General features: G+C 34.2%; 3 protein-coding genes across 5 annotated transcripts; 2 read left to right on the top strand and 1 right to left on the bottom strand.

The window, feature by feature from the left end:
• The first annotated feature begins 1,224 nt into the window (after positions 1–1,224).
• Positions 1,225–5,461, top strand: LOC107025769 (ATP-dependent zinc metalloprotease FTSH 2, chloroplastic). 3 transcript variants are annotated; one of them, XM_015226513.2, is made up of 6 exons: positions 1,225–1,433; positions 1,576–1,800; positions 2,536–3,749; positions 3,823–4,136; positions 4,315–4,555; positions 4,949–5,461. In XM_015226513.2, exons 3-6 carry the CDS (start codon positions 2,565–2,567, stop codon positions 5,288–5,290), a joined length of 2,082 nt encoding a protein of 693 aa, XP_015081999.1. In that variant the 5' UTR covers positions 1,225–1,433; positions 1,576–1,800; positions 2,536–2,564; the 3' UTR covers positions 5,291–5,461. The 3 variants fall into 3 exon arrangements, with proteins under 3 accessions (XP_015081999.1, XP_015081998.1, XP_015081997.1); XM_015226512.2 differs by lacking the exon at positions 1,576–1,800 and having other exon boundaries at positions 2,509–3,749; XM_015226511.2 differs by lacking the exon at positions 1,576–1,800.
• Positions 5,462–5,590: 129 nt separating this feature from the next.
• Positions 5,591–7,909, top strand: LOC107025770 (pentatricopeptide repeat-containing protein At2g41080). The gene has a single exon (XM_015226514.2). The coding sequence runs from the start codon at positions 5,793–5,795 to the stop codon at positions 7,767–7,769; it is 1,977 nt and encodes a 658-aa protein (XP_015082000.1). The 5' UTR covers positions 5,591–5,792; the 3' UTR covers positions 7,770–7,909.
• Positions 7,910–8,417: 508 nt separating this feature from the next.
• LOC107025941 (probable alpha,alpha-trehalose-phosphate synthase [UDP-forming] 7) lies at positions 8,418–14,855 on the bottom strand. The gene is made up of 4 exons (XM_015226746.2): positions 14,616–14,855; positions 12,302–14,335; positions 11,527–11,800; positions 8,418–9,486 (listed from the first exon to the last, which is right to left on the bottom strand). Exons 2-4 carry the CDS (start codon positions 14,287–14,289, stop codon positions 9,172–9,174), a joined length of 2,577 nt encoding a protein of 858 aa, XP_015082232.1. The 5' UTR covers positions 14,290–14,335; positions 14,616–14,855; the 3' UTR covers positions 8,418–9,171.
• Positions 14,856–20,532: the final 5,677 nt, after the last annotated feature.

Below are 20,532 nucleotides of genomic sequence, written 5' to 3' on the forward strand. Positions count from 1 at the left end.
TTCTACTATAAGTGGACATTTGTCTAGCTATATTTAACTACTCCCTCCGTTTTAAATGTGGTGTTTTTCGAATTTCGAGATTCAAATTAATCTTACTTGAATCGTTATTTTCTCATATATCTTGAATTACGAATAGTTGTAACTTTTATGTAGTTTTATTTTGAGTTGCTTATATATAAAAGCAAGTTGTTCATCAAAAGTAACAAAACCTAATCCATTTAGGATGACTAATTTCCAATTAAAGGTCTTGTTCATATATAGTCTAAACTTTTTCATTGAATCATAATAATTAAATTATAAAGCTACCAAACTTTAAAAGAAGTTCATCCTACTCTTAATTTAACTCTTCTAATAACGGATTGATTTTATCTTTTGAGTTACTAAGTTTCAAATTAGAAATAATTTTGTAAATATTTAATATATCTTTTTCTATAACAAATACAAGATCTAAATCAACGTTATTCAGTCTACCAAATTTGTTTTCGGATTGAGATACAATGCAAAAAAATTATAGTAACAATCAACATAAATATTACATTCAAACTAACAACACTAAAAAGAGAAAATTACAAAAGTTATTGTTGTCGCTTACCTCCTTCGTTTGGTAATCACGAAAAGACTCATTTTGTATAACGATCGATTTTATATGATTGTGTTATTACCTTGATGTTTTCTTTTGGGAAAATGCACAAGTACCCCCTCAACCTATGCCCGAAATTCCAGAAACACACTTATACTATACTAAGGTCCTATTACCTCCTGAACTTATTTTATAAGTAATTTTCTACCCTTTTCGACCTACGTGACACTTGAAAGAAAAAGTCAATCAGCGTTGGGCCTACAAGATAGTGCCACATAGGCTGAAAAGGGGTAGAAAATTACTTATAAAATAAGTTCAGAGGCTTATAAGACCTTAGTATAGTATAAGTGTGTCTCTGAGATTTCGGACATAGGTTGAGGGACTACTTATGCATTATCTCTTTTCTTTTCATAGTAATTGTACCACATATCCTAATATTTCTTATAGATCTATCTGTCAAATTATGTATATGTGATAATATATAACGAAGAAAAGTACAATCTATTCAAACATTATTTTATTTAAATAACACAATATAATACTATATGAAATAAGATATAACAACCGGTAAGCTACTTGTATGGCTATGATAAAACCACCAAAGGCAAGAAATATAAGCAATTTGACTAAATTAGTGACCACTCAGTTGATGAAAATCTGCCATGAAAATCCAAAAAAATTCTCAGAAAATATATCTCAGAATCATCCATTGAGATAAAGCCACGTACACAAATCCCAAACCACATCTGTTCCCTCTAAATTAACCTTACAACTCATCTTCTTCTTCATCATCATCATCATCTTCTTCTTCCTTTCTGTTACTGAGTAATCTTTCCTCTTTCAACTTTATCAGGTACTTTCTCTTAACTCTTCTACTACTAACAGACTTGTATTTGAATGGTTTAGCTCTTAATTTCAAGTTACTAGCTGTACTTTTACGTTTGGCTCACAAAGTGTTTGTTATAATGCCTCAATGAATGATCCTTTACCTGTAGGCTGTAGTTGGCGTATGAAAAAGATATACCCACATCGAGATTTGGTTTAGTTTGCTCTATTACCCTCCAACCCAACCCCCCAACACGCAAAAATTTGACTTGTTGGCGCGAATCTGGATTGGTCGGGGTTGAAGTGGGTACCGGATAGTTGGTGGGAAACCAAAAAGAACAGAGATTTGGCTTAGTTTCTTGAATTGGGGAAAAGGGGATTTTTTTTACTTCAAGGTTGGTTTTTTATTTGAATTTTTGACGTAACAAAGCTTGTGTTTACTTGTCTCACTTTGATATCTTGGGTAATGATGAGGGAAGCGATACCCAGGTGCCAAGCTAACATTTTTCTAGTGCAAATGTTGAAATTGAAAATAACTGAAGGTTTAAAATGAGTGATTTTTACGTTAGGATGGGTCTCCTTCACTCTCTTGCAAATGGCACAATTTGAAATTGAAAGAAGCATTTGGAATCATGTCTCTTTTTAATTAGTCTATATACATGGTAAACCAATAGAGTACAGATGTGTGCAAATATCGTTACGTATGCTGGCAGTTCCTTATTAGTTTTTCGTGTATTTTAAAGAATATGTATGAATAACCCATACGTATATCAGATCTGTTTGATACAGGTATTCTAAAAGTAAATCATCCATGTAATATAAGTTAACTTCAAAAATCAATTGTGAAGCATTTACATGCCATCAATAAACTGAAACTAGGAGTTCTTTTTGATAGATGAAATATGCTTAAAATGGGTTGTGGAATTGTCATCATTGAGATCAGTGCTACTTGAGATGAAGAATACAGAAGGGAAAAAGTTGTCATCCAGTGTTTTCCCAATAATTTTAGAAGTGATTTAATTGGGCACGATGCCAGTCCTTTGCCTGATTGATTTATTTCCTTGCAACTTGCAGTTATCAACTTTATCATTTCTCCTCTGCAGATTTATCATTAGAAGTGAACTGTGCAGGTTCTTTCTTCTTTTCTGAGCGTATCAACATGGCGACTTCATCAGTATGCATAGCAGGAAATGATTTGTCCACCCATAGAACACAGAAAGTTTTTAGGAAGGAGATCTATGGCAGAAAAATGTTTTACTCCTCAAATCTTCCATCATCTAGGAAAACATCAAGGGTAGTTGTAAAAGCATCCCTTCAGCAAGGGCCACATGAAGGAAGAAGAGGCTTTCTCAAATTATTGCTTGGAAATATTGGGCTTGGAGTGCCTGCTTTGTTAGGTAATGGGAAAGCCTATGCTGATGAGCAAGGTGTTTCTAACTCAAGGATGTCTTATTCTAGATTTTTGGAGTATCTGGACAAGGACAGGGTGCAAAAAGTAGATCTGTTTGAAAATGGAACCATAGCTATTGTAGAAGCTGTATCTCCAGAATTGGGGAACCGAGTGCAAAGAGTTAGGGTACAACTACCTGGACTCAGCCAGGAACTCCTTCAAAAGTTCCGGGAAAAGAACATTGATTTTGCTGCTCACAATGCTCAAGAGGACTCAGGTTCTCTCATATTCAACTTGATTGGAAATCTGGCTTTCCCACTTATTTTGATTGGTGGTCTTTTCCTGCTATCAAGGCGGTCTAACGGAGGAATGGGAGGTCCTGGTGGGCCTGGAAACCCACTAGCATTTGGTCAATCAAAGGCTAAGTTCCAAATGGAGCCAAACACTGGTGTGACATTTGATGATGTTGCTGGTGTAGATGAAGCAAAACAAGATTTTATGGAGGTCGTAGAATTTTTGAAGAAACCTGAGAGATTTACTGCAGTAGGGGCTCGTATTCCAAAAGGTGTTCTTCTTGTTGGTCCTCCTGGTACTGGGAAAACCTTGCTAGCAAAGGCAATTGCAGGTGAAGCGGGTGTTCCATTTTTCTCAATTTCAGGTTCAGAATTCGTTGAGATGTTTGTTGGTGTTGGAGCCTCTCGAGTGCGTGATCTTTTCAAGAAGGCCAAGGAAAATGCTCCTTGCATTGTATTTGTTGATGAAATTGATGCTGTTGGGCGGCAAAGAGGGACTGGAATTGGAGGAGGAAATGATGAAAGGGAACAGACCCTGAACCAACTATTGACTGAAATGGATGGTTTCGAAGGAAATACTGGTATAATAGTTGTTGCGGCAACTAATCGTGCAGATATTCTTGACTCTGCTTTGCTGAGGCCAGGACGATTTGATAGACAAGTAAGCATCTGTCCTTGCCTCCGTTTTTAACTGTGACTTTTGCAAGAAACTAAAGTTTACAGCTCTTATGTAGGTATCCGTGGATGTCCCAGACATCAAGGGAAGAACAGAGATCTTAAAGGTTCATGCCGGCAACAAGAAGTTTGATTCAGATGTGTCTCTTGAAGTTATTGCCATGAGGACACCGGGTTTCAGTGGAGCAGATCTTGCTAACCTCTTAAATGAAGCAGCCATTCTTGCAGGTCGACGTGGTAAGACAGCAATCGCATCCAAAGAGATTGATGATTCAATTGATAGGATAGTGGCTGGTATGGAAGGAACAGTCATGACTGATGGCAAGAGCAAGAGTCTGGTGGCATATCACGAAGTTGGACATGCCATCTGTGGGTGAGTGCTGCACCATTAGCTAGTTACTCCTGGCTCCTGATTTGCATCTATTATATAAGCATTTTTTATAACAATATTATGAGTTTATTGTTGTGTTGGCATTTTAATTACCCAACAGTGATTTCAACAGAATATCCCGGTGAGCCTCTAATGGCACTATGTGTTCTTTGCCATGCAGAACTCTCACTCCAGGGCATGATGCTGTACAAAAGGTCACTCTAATCCCACGTGGTCAGGCAAAAGGTTTGACCTGGTTCATTCCTGCAGATGACCCAACCTTAATATCCAAGCAACAACTCTTTGCTAGAATTGTTGGTGGACTTGGTGGAAGAGCTGCAGAAGAAGTGATCTTTGGTGAACCTGAAGTGACCACTGGTGCTGCTGGTGATTTGCAGCAGATCACTGGTTTGGCAAAACAGGTATATATGCTCACTGCCTTTTTTGTGTTAAGGATTCTGGAATGGAATATATGTTGAGGTAATCTGTGGATACTAGAAATTCTACAGAGTGATTGGTTTTGAATTAACCTCTACTCCCCCTTTCCTTCAAAAGATTATAGAGATAAGAGCAATACAATTATTCCCTCTGTTTCAATTTATGTGGTATAGTTTGAAAAGATTTTTGGGTTTGTGATCTTAAACATGCCATGAAACTTCTGTGGCTATAAAGTTAAAATTGTTTTCAAATATAGAAACGTTGACATTCATTTTGGATAAGACTAACAACAGCATAGTGCCACATTATTGGAAAGGAGCGAGTAGTTTTATCTTCTTTTTGACTTAGTTCTGTAAAATGACAAACTGTTCATGCAGATGGTTGTCACTTTTGGTATGTCTGAACTTGGCCCGTGGTCCCTCATGGATTCTTCAGCCCAAAGTGGTGATGTAATCATGAGAATGATGGCCAGGAACTCGATGTCAGAAAAGCTAGCTGAAGATATTGATGTTGCTGTGAAGAAGCTTTCAGACAGTGCATATGAGATTGCATTGAGCCAAATCCGCAGCAACCGTGAAGCAATTGATAAGATTGTGGAAGTCCTCCTTGAAAAGGAGACGATGACTGGAGATGAATTCCGTGCTATTCTCTCAGAATTTGTTGAAATTCCTGCTGAAAACCGCGTCCCTGCTGCTGTACCTACCCCAGCAGCTGTATAATAGCTTGAACATATACTGCAACTTGTACAATTCATATACACTTATCCCCCTAATTTGATCTAGAGTATAAACAATATATAGACTATAAGAAAGTTAAAAAACACTTCTGTGCATTTGTGTATGAAGCAAATTTTCACATTTGATATAGAACTAGTCTTTTCTTCACTGTAATGCTACGAGTTGTTTCCCTTGCTTTGAGCATTACTCAGTGCTCAAACTCCTTATCATGACCCAATTCATCGAATGATTTAGTTTAAACATCAGGTACAAAACACGTGCTTGTTAACGAGTGGAAATAATATCTAGCCATAGAAGTTCAAACAATGATCTTTGCTTAAATAACGATCGAATTTAGTGTTTATTTTTCTTAGTCGATATACAAAATTATACCATTACATATATTACGATGATTTTAAGTGATTATGTGGAGCTGCTATTTATGTTAATTCTTTTTAGATCAATAGACAACTTATAAAGCTATGCCAAAAATAAGCTCAAATGAATGGGACAGTCTTGTTTGAGACCTCTGAGATTTCTTCCCCTCCGATCAGCAAACACTCGCCGGTTCTCGGCAGCCGGCACTGAGCTTTCAATTCTATGTTCTCAAGGTTACGTAAAAGAAGCTTTCAACAAGTTCTCTTTCTTAATATGGGACAACCCATCGCATTTCTCTTACCTTTTACAAGCATGCATCCAAGAAAAGTCCTTTTCCCTCACCAAACAGCTGCATTCTCTGATAGTAACATCTGGGTGTTTCAGGGACAAGTTCGTTTCCAATCACCTGCTCAATACTTACTCAAAATTGGGTCAGCTAGATATTGCAGTTACACTGTTTGATAAATTGCCTAAAAGAAATGTAATGTCTTTTAACATTTTGATTGCTGGGTATGTTCAAATTGGCGATTTGGATAGTGCCTCTAAGGTGTTTGATGAAATGGGTGAGAGAAATTTGGCTTCTTGGAATGCAATGATTACTGGGTTGACTCAGTTTGAGTTTAATGAGAGGGCGTTGAGTTTGTTTGCGCGAATGTATGGGTTGGGTTACTTGCCTGATGCATTTACTCTTGGAAGTGTTTTAAGAGGTTGTGCTGGTTTGAAGGATTTGAATAAGGGCAGGCAGGTTCATGGTTGTGGATTGAAATTGGGTTTAGAGGGGGATTTTGTTGTTGCAAGTTCATTGGCACACATGTATATGAGGTCTGGTAGCTTAAGCGAGGGAGAGATTGTGATCATGTCGATGCCAGATCAAACTATGGCAGCTTGGAATACTCTTATTGCTGGTAGGGCTCAGAATGGGTGTTTTGAAGGTGCATTGGAGCTGTATAATTTGGTGAAAATCGCCGGGTTTAGACCAGATAAGATAACGTGTGTTAGCGTGATCAGCTCGTGTTCAGAGCTGGCTACAATAGGACAGGGGCAGCAGATTCATTCTGACGTTATAAAAACTGGTGCAATTTCTGTGGTTGCAGTTGTAAGTTCCTTGATTAGCATGTATTCAAAATGTGGATGTTTGGATGAGGCTGAGAAGATTTTTGAGGAAAGGAAGGAAGCTGATCTTGTTTTGTGGAGTGCTATGATTTCTGCTTATGGGTTTCATGGTAGGGGAAAGAACGCAGTTGAGTTGTTTAATCGTATGGAGCATGAAGGACTAGCACCTAACCATATAACTCTCTTGAGTTTGCTCTATGCCTGTAGTCATAGTGGGATGAAGGATGAAGGGCTTGAATTTTTCGACTTGATGGTGGAGAAGTACAATGTAGAACCTCAACTGGTGCACTATACATGTGTCGTTGACCTCCTAGGAAGAGCAGGCCGTTTGCAGGAGGCTGAAGCTCTTATTAGATCTATGCCTGTGAAGCCAGACGGTGTCATATGGAAGACATTGCTATCGGCCTGTAAAATTCATAAAAATGCAGATATGGCTAGAAGTATAGCTGAAGAAGTTTTGAGGATTGACCCTCAGGATTCAGCTTCATATGTGCTCCTTGCTAATGTTCAAGCATCTGCTAAAAGATGGAAGAGTGTTTCTGAAGTGAGGAAATCAATGAAGGATAGGGGAGTAAAGAAAGAACCAGGAATAAGCTGGCTGGAGTTGAAGAACCAGGTTCACCACTTCATTATTGGTGATAAATCTCATCCACAATCGGACGAGGTTGATGTATACTTAAAGGAATTGATTGCAGAACTGAAGTTAGAAGGCTATGTTCCTGATACAGGATCTGTTTTGCATGATATGGAATTAGAGGAAAAAGAGTATAACTTGGTCCATCACAGTGAAAAATTAGCCATTGCTTTCGCGCTGATGAACACCCCGGAGGGCTTTCCAATTAGGATAATGAAGAATTTACGAATTTGTAGTGATTGTCACATGGCTATCAAGTACATATCCAAGATGAAAAAACGAGAAATAATTGTACGTGATTCCAGTAGGTTTCATCACTTCAAAGAGGGATGTTGTTCTTGTGGAGATTATTGGTGAGGATGTTGCATTTGACAATCATACTGCTGGTAATAGTCATTCACTCACCATTATTTTTTCCATTACTTGTAACATTATTCAAAACTTGAAAGAGATTCAATAAATTTCCATTCATATTGAAAGGCCAATAACTTCAAGTATATTCTCTAACTTTGGAAACAGCCTCACAAGTGGGTAAGGCTTGCTTACGCTTCTTCACACCCCACTCGTAAAATTAGTATATGTTGAAATATGTAGGCTCTTAACTTTGTACATAATATGAAAATTAGTATATGTTGAAATATGTAGGCTCTTAACTTTGTACATAATATGAAATTAGTTTGCACACATGTTCACTGCATAAGGAATGTTGCAATAATCATAGACAATTATATCAACTAAACAAGACATACAATGTGCATGATTTACTTTACTGTGTACATACATAGCTTTTCTAAGTTGGATATAAGTTTTTCTACTGCAGTGCTAAATTCCAGCACTGTATTTTGTACTGCCTTAGTGCTAGTATTTGCAGTAAAATTACTAACTCTAATGGATAAAGGATTCACTCGACAGGACTGGTAGCCAAGTGCTGGTCATGGATACTAGAATTTAGAACATGATAAACTTGGTATCAGAGCCCTTTACAGTTAGAAAACCTTTAGACTGTGAAAACGAAATATTTTTGCATCAACTTATATCCACACGATGCATTTGATAGGACCACAAAAGAGCAGAAAAATCTTCTCAATTCACATCATTAACCATATACTGTACAGCAAGAAGACTACCAGAACCATGAACTCAATCCAACATAGTAGATGCTTATTGCTAGTCACAGCCATGCCCACTGACACAATGCTAATCTAAACTAGGTCCACATGCGACCAACTTTAAAAAAAAGAACTTCAATATACTACCAATTCAAGTACCAAGCAGCCACAAAGCAGTCTTCAGTTAAAGCTTTGCCACCACAATTGGTGTAAACAAACCGAACAGCGAGAACTTCATTTAGTTCCAGCATAATTCAGGTATGATCAAATCTTTCATCTGTACTGATCTCTGCCTCATTTGGTCTTACAGAAACCATGTCTAACATCTTTGGCTCGTCCCTTCCCTCTTGTAGTTCTCTGATTCGGCACAAATGATAGTCGCCCTCCAGCACTTGATGATTTCTTTTCAAGCAGTCTTAAGAATGTGCATTCAATTCTATGTTTCTCCCCTTCTCAGAGATATATTACATCCAGGCTAATGATAAAAGAATAGAACAATCAGAAAGGAAAGAATGATTGAACAGAATTTGAGATTTCACCGTCTTAAACCTCGAAACCGAACTCAAATGGACAATGTGCCATCTTCAGACCTGGAATATACATTCAGTAGAGAAGGTAACCGAAGCAAACAAAACATCTGGTAGCTATATTCAGTCAGAGTCCGCAGGTTCATCGTCGTCAGAAGTCACTGGAGTATCAGTGGCATCAGCAAGGGAGTCTAGCATAAGCACCACCTCGGATGTGTCATCCAAGTAATACTTTGCTTTGCTAGGTTTTTGTCCAACTGTGCAAGCAAATACCTTGGCATCATATGAAATAATATTTCTGGACAAAGCATCGCCAATGATTTCAAACATATCTTCATCTGATCTATCATCACCAATGCAAAGCACAAAATCTGCCAGTTTTCCTTTCTCCGCTAAAGATGTAAAGACTTTTTCTGCAACTAAACCTTTGGTGACCCCCTGAAAAAAGAGAAAATTAATGTTATTCGGAACACATACTAGGATCAACACATTAGTGACTGCAACCAACGCTAAAATACACGTCAAAAAGCATTAAACGAAAACGATATATTCAAGATACTCAAGAATTTGACAATAGCAATCAGAATAGTGAAAAAGAATACACTACTATTGTTGTTAAAATTATTACGTTAACATCATCTTTTTCTAGAGAGGAAATATATGCCAGGTAGTCACTTGTCACTAGCAAAGAAATTGCAGCTCTCAACCAATTACTTGAGTAAATACTAAAGGCTCTTTAGCTCGCAAATAACCTACGCATGGATTAATGGCACATCAATTAAAAAATAACATCTTATTTTCTTTGACGATGGATGTATTGACGCAGCACATACAAAGGGAGGTGCTTTGGTGCATGTTATTTGGAGATGACATAGTACTTGTTGACAAGACGGGGAGTTAACGACAGGCTAGAGGTCTGGAGACAGATCATGGAGTCTAAAGGTTTTGGATTGAGTATAAATAAGGCAAAGTACGTGGAGTGCAAATTCAGTGTTGTGACACGCAAAGGTAATGTGGAAGCGAGGTTGGATTCTCAAGCCATCTCCATGAGAGGGAGTTTCAAGTACCTTGGGAGTTGGGGATATTATCCAAGATAATGGGGAGATTGATGAGAATGTCGCAGATAGCATTATAGGTGGTAGTTGAAATGAACGGCTAGCATCTGGTGTGTTTTGTGATAAGGTGACACCAAAAGTTGAAAGTAAGTTAAAACATTGTTGTATGGGGCGGAGTGTTGTTGGCTAGTCAAGAATTCCCATGTGCAGAAGATGAAAATTGTGGAGATGAGGATGTTGAGATGGATGGGTAAGTGGGCTTACTTAAGAGAGATATGGTCAAAATGAAGATATTTGGAAAAAAGTGGGAGTGGCCTCCATGTCGGACAAGATGCGAAGGCAAGGCTGAAATGGCTAAGAGTATGTCAAGAGGAGTTCCACAAGACACACTAGTAAGGATGTATGAGAGGCTGATGTTACGACTAGAGGAGAAGTAGAGTAAGGTAGGCCGAAGAAGTATTGGGGAGAGGAGTTTAGGCAGGACATGGCAAGTCTTCAGCTCACACCAAGGGTCATGGACATGACCCTAGATAGGAGGGTGTAGAGGTCGAGAATTAGGGTACAAGACTATAGTAGGTAGCCTTGCATTCTGTTTTTCCTTTGAGTAGCATTAGTATTAGTATTAGTATTATTGTGGGATTACACAGGGTATGTTGTTGGACTAAACATAAACTATGCATTTAATATGGAGGATGATAATACTGAATTACATAAAGGGATAGCTAATGGAGATTGATGCAAGCTTGAAAGCATTACCCTCCGCACTTACGAAAAAAGAATATACACCATCCTTATAAGCAATATAACCAACAAGTGACCCATAAAGCAACTGCCATACTTAGGGCGTGTTTGGTATTAGGAAAACATTTTCTTACTTATTTCCTAGTGTTAGGTAAGTAAACAAAACATATGATCACAAGAACATTTATATGTAATCAAGCAAAACACTTTGAGGGTGGGATGGGGTGGGAAGGTGAAGTGGCAGGGACGAGTAGTGAGATTGTCAAGGATGGGGGTTAGCAGCTAGGTGGGTGGGAAGGAGACAATGAACTTGTTTACCAGAGAAAATGCTTTCCAAAATATCATGACCAACCAAACATGGAAAAAGCTGGAAACCTCCTAACCAAACACACCCTTAATGTGGAGATCAGCACAATTGTCATATACAGGAAACAAAGGATGTATAAGGTTCTACGGTAAACATGATCATATTTCTCATCTAAACACCGATAGCTAATAAAAGAGTTTTATCCAGATTACAGGGGAGTGGAAACCAAACACTGTTTTTGGGAGAGGAGACTCATCAATACGAGAAGGGGTCATTTACTAAGGACGCTAGGTAACATTTCTGAAGTGTAAATCTTGGAATACAAGCAACAAATATGAATGAACTCATATGGAAATTGGGATAAGTAATACGTGCCTGAGGCTTTACTTCCACAATGTGCTGACCGCTTTTCACGGCAACTGGTTCATTCGCTAAAACACTCTCCAGATGATCAAGCATCTCCTTTGCCTGAGAAAACCCAAATCCAGAATCTGCATCACGATACTGCCACACTATAGCACTTTCCTTTCTTTCTATGCAAGAACCATCTGTAGCATCTGTATAGGATTGCATCACGGGTTCAGCAAGTTGCATCCAACCAAAATCAGAGGTCTGACTGCATACTTCCCATTTCTGTTCTAGTTCCCATCTGCATTGTCAGACTAAAAATTAGCAAACACAAAAGAGAAAGATTGACCTGGCAAACAACAAACACTAATTCTTGCACAATAGAGATTTGAGAAGGCACTGGGATGATTGGATTAATAAACTAATTGGAATTTGGAAGTACTGAAAGATGTAAAAGCTGCATAGAATACTAAAGATAATTCTAATAGCTATATCAAATGTTTGAGGCATCCTAAAATGATGAGATGAAAATAACCGATATCACTTTTGCTTCATTTGAAAGAAAACTCCCTTTTTTTTTTGATAATGGTATCAGCTCTAAAACCGAGTGAGTGTTGCTTTACCAGAACACTAGACTTGTAGAAACCAAAAAAAGTAGATACAGGAAGCAGGAATAGTCAATATCTAGAATGATTGATATTTTGGATAACGTAACCAAAAAAAGCACTAGTCATTTAGACACCAGAATGCAGGAAAAATTGATATCAATCGACATTGTATAGGGAAATTAGAAGAAACAGACCTCAAAAAGTAGCCATGTTCTGCTGCAAGTCCTAGTTTTCTACAAGGAGAAAACCACTTGGTTAGGCTTTCCCTCCCTCTTCCACTAACAATGAAGACTGTGTTGTTTGGATCACCAGAAAGTTTATTCAGGATGGAGATAACATTAGCACTAGGAGACTTAATGATAGAATTCTGCGGCATCACAGTTCCATCATAGTCCAGGAATATGGCCCTGCTCTTAGACTTGATATAAGCATTCACAATATCATCAATTGACAGCTTCCTGAAGTTGGGATCTAGGGAAACAACTCTAAACCCAAAGCCTAAACCAATGCCATAGCATCTTTTCCTAAAGTGATCAGCACAAGTTCTCTCCATATCTTGCAAGAAACTTTTCGACCAATAAGCAACATCGTGGGTGCTGACATAACGGTAATGCTTCTCATGCCGTAGCTGTTTCTCTTGTTCAGCCATTGATACAGCCTCATTCATTGCCTCAGCAGTTGCCTCAACATTCCATGGATTAATACGGATCGCCCCACTTAAGGAAGGAGAACACCCAATGAATTCTGACACAACTAGCATGCTCTTGTCAGGTCCACCTACACCTGAATCTGTTTCTGCACCCGATACACCCTGTCGACAGACGATGTATTCATATGGAGTCAGGTTCATCCCATCCCTAACAGCTGTGACAACAACACATTCAGCAACACTATAATAAGCCATGCGCTCGCTACTTGACACAGACCTATCAATATAAACTACAGGTTCATATCCAGGCTTGCCAAATTGCTTATTAATCCTCTTGCAGCTTTCCTGTATCTCAGCCTGTATTTCCTCTAAATCTATTCCTTTACCCCTCATAGGATTGGCAATCTGAACAAGCACAGCCTGCCCTTGCCAACTGGGGTGCTGTTTGAGCATGTGCTCCATCGCTAGAAGCTTTAAGTTTATACCTTTGAAAATATCCAAGTCATCAACTCCAAGCAGAACAGTTTTTCCTTCAAATTGTTGTTTGAGCTCCTTTAACTTCAGCTCTTTATCTGCAATTTTCTTCATAGACTCAATGTGACCCATGTGTATCCCTACGGGCATAATTTTGATACCTACTGTCCTTCCATAATATTCCAATCCTATATAACCTCTTTTAGACTGGTACTCTAAACCCAGCATTCGACTGCAACACGAAAGGAAATGTCGAGCATAGTCGAAAGTGTGGAATCCAACAAGGTCAGAACATAGAAGAGCCTTGAGTATTTCCTCTCTAACAGGAAGTGTCCTGTAAATCTCAGATGAAGGAAATGGACTGTGAAGGAAAAACCCAATTCTCAATCGATTGAACCGCCTTCTCAAGAACGTGGGCAACACCATTAAATGATAATCATGAATCCAAACAAAATCATCCTCAGGATTAAGCACCTCAACAACTTTCTGTGAAAACATCTTGTTGGCAGAAACATATGCTTCCCACATAGAACGATCAAAGCGGCCTCCATGGTCAGGTGAAAATGGCAACATGTAGTGAAAAAGTGGCCACAAATGCCTCTTGCAGAATCCCTCATAGTATTTTTCCACAATATTAGGTGGAAGAAACGTCGGCACACATCTGAATTTATCCAAAAGATAGCTAGAAACATCATCCTGTTCAATTGGATCAACATCAACAGATAAAGACCCAACAAACAATACTTCCATATCTTCAGGTAAACCATCCTTAAGTCTCAAAAGCAAAGAATCCTCATTCCAACTAAAACTCCAGCCCTTATTATCCGGTCTCCTTTTCGCTTTCAATGGCAACTGATTCGCCACAACAATCATCCGATCACCGGCAAGTGAAGATTGATTATCAGAAGAAACACTAACAGCCTGGTCATCATCGAGTTCACATATACTCCCAGGCACTGTCATTACCCGCGACATCCGTCGCCTATCTCTCTCTCTTCCCATTACAGGAAAATTCCCAGATGCCAAATCCAAAAGATTTGTATACGATCTAGACATCATTCTAACAAAGATTCTTGACTTCCTCTAATTTGGGAATTTCAACTTTCTGCAATTACACCAAACATTTCAAGTTTAACAAACAAACACTAACTCAAGAACATCAATATCATCCCATAGAACCTAAAAACCAAATCACACAACAAAAGGGGCGAACAAAAGCTGATTTTCTTAATCAAACAGAAACCCATTTAAGTAACAACATACAGAAATGATCTCAATCATACCGAAATGAAACTAAACACTCAAAGTAAATCAAGAATCTCAAAAGTTCAAGTTTCAAAATCATATAAAATATACAAAAACAACATGGGGTTGCCAGATTTTACCTCTAGGATTCAAAAAGCAGCAAATCTTGGATCTTTTTCAGTGAAAGACTCGATCTTTAGAGTTGAAGGGGGTGGATTTTAGGGTTTGATAAAGCATACAAACAACAAAGATTTGGGATTTGCTCTCTATATATGTGAAAGAAAAAAAAAAGGTGATCTCCAATGGGTACAAAGAAAGTTGCTGGATTATGAATATCCAGAGAAAATTTTAAAAAAAAAAAATATTTTATTTATTTTTTACATACAAATTGAGTAGTTATAGCTGATCTTACAAGAAAAAAAAAAAGATTCTTTTCTTGACTCTGACCTAAAAAAAATAAAAAATAAAAAATAAATAAATAAAAACGTGCAATGCATACGTGAAAGTATATTTTGTATTTTAAAAATAATCAATTTTTGGATTGTTATTTTATTTTTTTTTTTGAATCTAAGGCAACCGAAAGGGGCTATAAAGGGGAGGGGGTAATGAAAAAAGAACAAAAGTTACAAAAATAATTGAGTAAATTGACTTTTTTTTTAAAATGAGGGTAGTGTTCGAGCCGATTTAAGATTAGTTATTCTCCATTAATAGATAATGTCTGAGTTAATTCAGATATGTTATCTTTTATCGACTGAAATATAAAAAATTTATTTTTTAATCAGAAATTTGTGAAACCGTGGGATGAAGTTGCATATAATAGATATTTGTGATCTAGTCGTTCCTTAGATCCTTCATATGGAGAAAGGCTAGTGTATTACATTGTCATTTTTTATCCTTCAAGACTTGCGTAAATAAAATTTATCTAAAAGTTATTTGACTCAAAACTAGTTAAAATTATCTCGCGATTTTAATTAAGATAGATAATGTCACCTTTAATATAAGAAAATTATTGCAAATTTTTGTGCAATTTTTTTTTTTTAATGGTTTTAGCTTATATTCATAATTAAATATAGACAAATTTAGTGCCGATTATATAGGGATAACCGCCAATCCTTGTAATCATACCATTTTTAGGTTATATTACTATTAATAATAATGAATTGTAATATTGAAATTAATAATTACGAAATTATTTAGTGAATGCATGGAATATATAGAGTCTAATATAAAATGTTTATTTGGTTTAAACTATACAAAGTACGTAGGATAAATAATTTTTTTTTCAATTTAATTATGATTTTAGGAGAAGGGAAATTGTGTTGTTTTAGAGTTTATACCTAGGATTATTAATTCCAAAATTATTATCCTAGAAATAATACAACAATTATGAGATAGGCTTACTTGATTGAATTGGATATTTATGTGTATCCGACCACTTAATAAAAATATTAATATTTGGACAGCCTAAATATTGAGGACCTTACATTTGTGTACTAAATCTAAAAAAATATAAATTATAAAATATTATGTGTTCTATACATGTTAAAAATTGACAACTCACCCAAAATTGTTTAAGAGATAATGGGAGTAACAAAATCTTTGTTGAATGTGATTGATGTTGTCCAAAATGCTCAAGTTTAAAATTATATGTTTTTAGTAAAAGTGAAAAAGTAAAGAAAATTATAACAATTCTAACACTAAGAAAATTAATAAAGTCTTTTTTATCTCTCATTCGATGTTTATTACTCAAATTATGGTTTGATTATATTCAAATTTTCATATTACACGATCTATTTTTAAGAATTTAAACTTGAGCTCTCTGATTAAAGATGAATAAAATTTCACTTTTAAGTACTATTATTGTGGTGTGATTATATTTGATTTTTTATTTTTATAAAATTTGTTTCTAAATATTTAAACTTGAAATTTCTAATTAAAAAAAAAATTAAATTATTTTTTATTGACAACCACTTCTTTAAAGGGATGCTGTAACATATAATTATTGAATTTTAATGATGTCATTCAAGTCTCAACGTGCAATTGGTGAATAATAGTACTAATTTTGTACGTCCAAATGAAATACTGAAATTATTGAATATCTTTTCTTTTTTTATCATCTTTTTAAAAAAAATTATATATATATATATATATATGTTTAATGAATAGTTTTAATTAAATTTAAATAAGTTAAAATTAATGAATTAAAATATAATAGGTAAATTTGGGTTGAAATTAGTTGGATAGTAACTCAATTAGTTCAACTCTAAATTAAGTTTTATTTTTTATAATTTATTTAATTGTCTAATTAATAATTACAGGTCGAATAATGCTACTCCAAATAAGTAATTAGGACTTAAAAAATAAGAAATGCAAATAAAATTTCCTTCTTTCAATAGGAATTATATTATAGTGTTTGATCGGGTATACCGTTTAATAATGAAAAATTATTTTTTATGGTGGTCTAAAATAGTTTATGAATATTAATGTGGATATAAATTAAATCATTAAAATAAAATAAAAAAAATTAATGTTGAATCGAAACTAGATATAAAAAGAAAATATTCTAAAAAAATTAAATTGAAACAAAAATATCACATAAATTGAAACGAAAAAGATATATCATAGATGAAATTATATTCTTTTCGTCTGTTATAGTTTTGATATCTATCAAGAATTTAATAGGCAGCCTCAGTTTTTATCTTTTCATTCCGCTCCTTTCGTTTATTCCACTTGCTCTTTCAACATCGAAAGCAAGGAGGAAATTTACACACGTATAGACCAACCACATAAATTAAACATAGCATTATAAAATGAACAACGAAAACATTGAAGACTATTAATAATACAAATTACATAATACGTGTTAATATTATTGATAAAATAATAATAACTATTTATATTATTAAATTAATTAAGATACGCGAAAGATGATACGAACAATACGATTATTATATGAAAAAAAACATATATATATATATATATATATATATATATATATTAGACTATGATGGATACTTTATGGTGAGTGCTTATATGGGTGCTTGTTGTTTTGCCAGCACAGACCCCAACACATGGCAGCTGCTAGTGGCTGGTTGTGAATCTTTTATGATATTATTCATGAATAAATTAATGTGTGTACACGTATATAGCAGTTTTATTTTTCGATAGTCAATTTAATTAAATTTTTAAAAGTTAACTGGTTGTGGTGAATCGAAATATAGATGATTATTCTAGGATAGAGAGAGTTACATAAAAAGATTTATTTTAGAAGTTATCGATATTAAACATAATTATGTTATTTTTACATAACGTACTATAACAATAATTTATCAATGTGATTTAACACAAAAAAGAGAAAAAATACTCAATTTTCTATTAACTATTTACCTTAATCTTTGACCTTATTATATGTTTGCATATTTAAAATCACGTCTTCAACAGGCTAACGATATATCATATATTCATATCTACTTTATAGGAGTAAAATGAAAAATGTTAACAAAACTAGAAAAAGACAATGTCATATAATTAGGTTATTTGATCCTTAAACTTTGCGTAAATCCTCTTTAGCATTTTTTTTTGAGTGTATTCTTATTGTTCTTAGCTTTAATTTTTAGTTTATATGCTAAAGTAACATACAAACAAAATACTATGCTTTTTTTTTTCTTTATCGTGAATGAAAGCAAGTTATCAATAATTTTGACCTTTTTGGATAATAAAGAGGATGTGATTGATTGACAAAATTCAACCATGCAAGCAACCAAAATAAAGAGAAAGGCCAAGCAAATGCATTATTGGTATCCGTGGCGGAATTAGGGATTTTAAATAAGGGAATTCAAAATTTGAAGAAGTAAATATACGAACTAGTTGAAGGGAATTGAATTCTTAATATATACCTAAAAAATAATTTTAACTATATATAAATGATAATATTTTCCTCGAGAGGTTCGAATGAACCCTTAATACTATGTTGGTCCACCTTTGATTGGTACGCGTTTGAACATAGATATAGTTCTAATTTTCTACAAAATATATATCGCAAAATAGTATTTAAAAGTTAAAGTTGTGCTTTAATATGTCTTTAATTAAATGAAATTAAAGGTTGTAAATAAGCAAAAACTCAATTCATTATAACCAAATAATGAAGTGATGTCGTTTGGCAACTGGATAAGATTTAAGTTATTCATGTATTTTATTTGTATAATTTATATGAAAGTTTGATAGGTAGACACAAAATAAGTTATTTACGTATAAATTAATATGAAATTTAGTTGACTTAAAAACCCGGTTAACTAATACATGAATAAGTTATGACTTATGAGGAATTTTTTGTATTATTTCTACTTAAAATAATATAAATCCACTTACAACTACTAAAAACTAATTCATATATTACTAATATTTACATAACTCTAATCAGCTACGTAATAACCCTTTAATGTCCTAGAATATGATGTCTATATTATAATATTTCTGCTTATTAAATTGTCGATGGGCGTTAAAAATAATTATGTTATAAAATGGTTGCATTATTGGCTAAAAATATTTATGGTTCAGATGAAGTGGCTATAACAATTTTAATTTAAAAAAAAAAAAAAAACTAGAAGCAGTATTACAGTTAATATCGAGTATCAATTATAGGAAAATATACAACTGGCAAAATAATTCAACAAATTGATCCATATTTAATATAATATTTTCACGATATTTAAATCCCAATAAATGTGTAGATATACCAATTGAATATTGATGTGGTGTGAATGTGTTTGAGTCGTTTGTTAGCTTTTATTTTTATATTGTCTCGAATAATTTTATACATGTTCCAAATTTTAAATTGAGTTATATCAAACATATATTTTTAATTATGATATGAGAATCATATTTGTCTCAATTCTTAATTTACTTAATCTTTGATCCTCATATTATATTATTCATGTTTTAATTGACAAACTTACTCATATATGGTAAGGATGTCAAGATTCTAAATTGTCTCGTTAGTTACAAATAATCTCTTTACCCGATTTTGAACAATCCTCATTTTATGAAATAATTTTTTAGCGTAATTTAGATAAGTGTTATTTTCTTATCAAAACAAGAAGCTAACCTAAAGAGTATCTAAAAATTATATTTACATCAAACATATATGATTTTATATGACTAGAAGAAGCACACATCAAGTTAGATAAAGTAAACGACCGTCATGTCACGTTAGTATGCTAACACCTTATTTTTCTATTTATAAGTCACAACCTATCCCAACATTTTCAATTTTAGAAAAATTATTTTCTTCGTCTATAATAATCACAACTAAACTAACGAAGGAATGAGAAAGAAAAAGATGACAGACATCGAATAAACTAAAATTTTCATTTAAATTATAATTTTTTTCAATTAGAATACACTCTCTACCAATTATTTTAGACAACTAGGAATTTGTAAACAATTATAAATTTAGTTATGCTCTTAGCTTGAATAATGACCCACCCACATGCCTAATAAAACATCCCACTTATTGATTTGTGTGGTTCTAATTATACGCCTAAACTAAAGTTTCAACATTAATTATTAATCAATTTTTTTGTTCTTCCTAATTTATCCTTGCCCTTTTGAAGGTTGTGACTTAAACTTTAAAAAACTCAATTTTTCATTAATTTAAATACAATATTTACATTAAACATTAAACATTGAAGCAAAGCCAAGGTCAATTTATTATATATTTATTTTTATTAAATTACTTAAATATAACAAATTCTTTATGATTGATAATATTCTTATATGGCATACTTTTCCTTTTTAAGGTAATAATATTATTATCAATAATTGTGGAGTTTATATTGACCACTCAAATTTGTCACTTTAATTAACTTTCCAAAAGTTTTGGACCAAAAAAAAAAAAACTTTCCTCATACTTCAATTCCTTTTTTTTCATTCTGAAATATTTTTTTCTTCAAAAGTATTATATATTAACAAAATTATTATTGATTGATAAAATATTCTATCATTTTTAATTAACGATTTTCATTCAAATTATTAATATGTAATTACTTTTATTTTTTT

Source organism: Solanum pennellii, chromosome 7 (assembly GCF_001406875.1).
Source record: "Solanum pennellii chromosome 7, SPENNV200".
NCBI lineage: Eukaryota > Viridiplantae > Streptophyta > Magnoliopsida > Solanales > Solanaceae > Solanum > Solanum pennellii.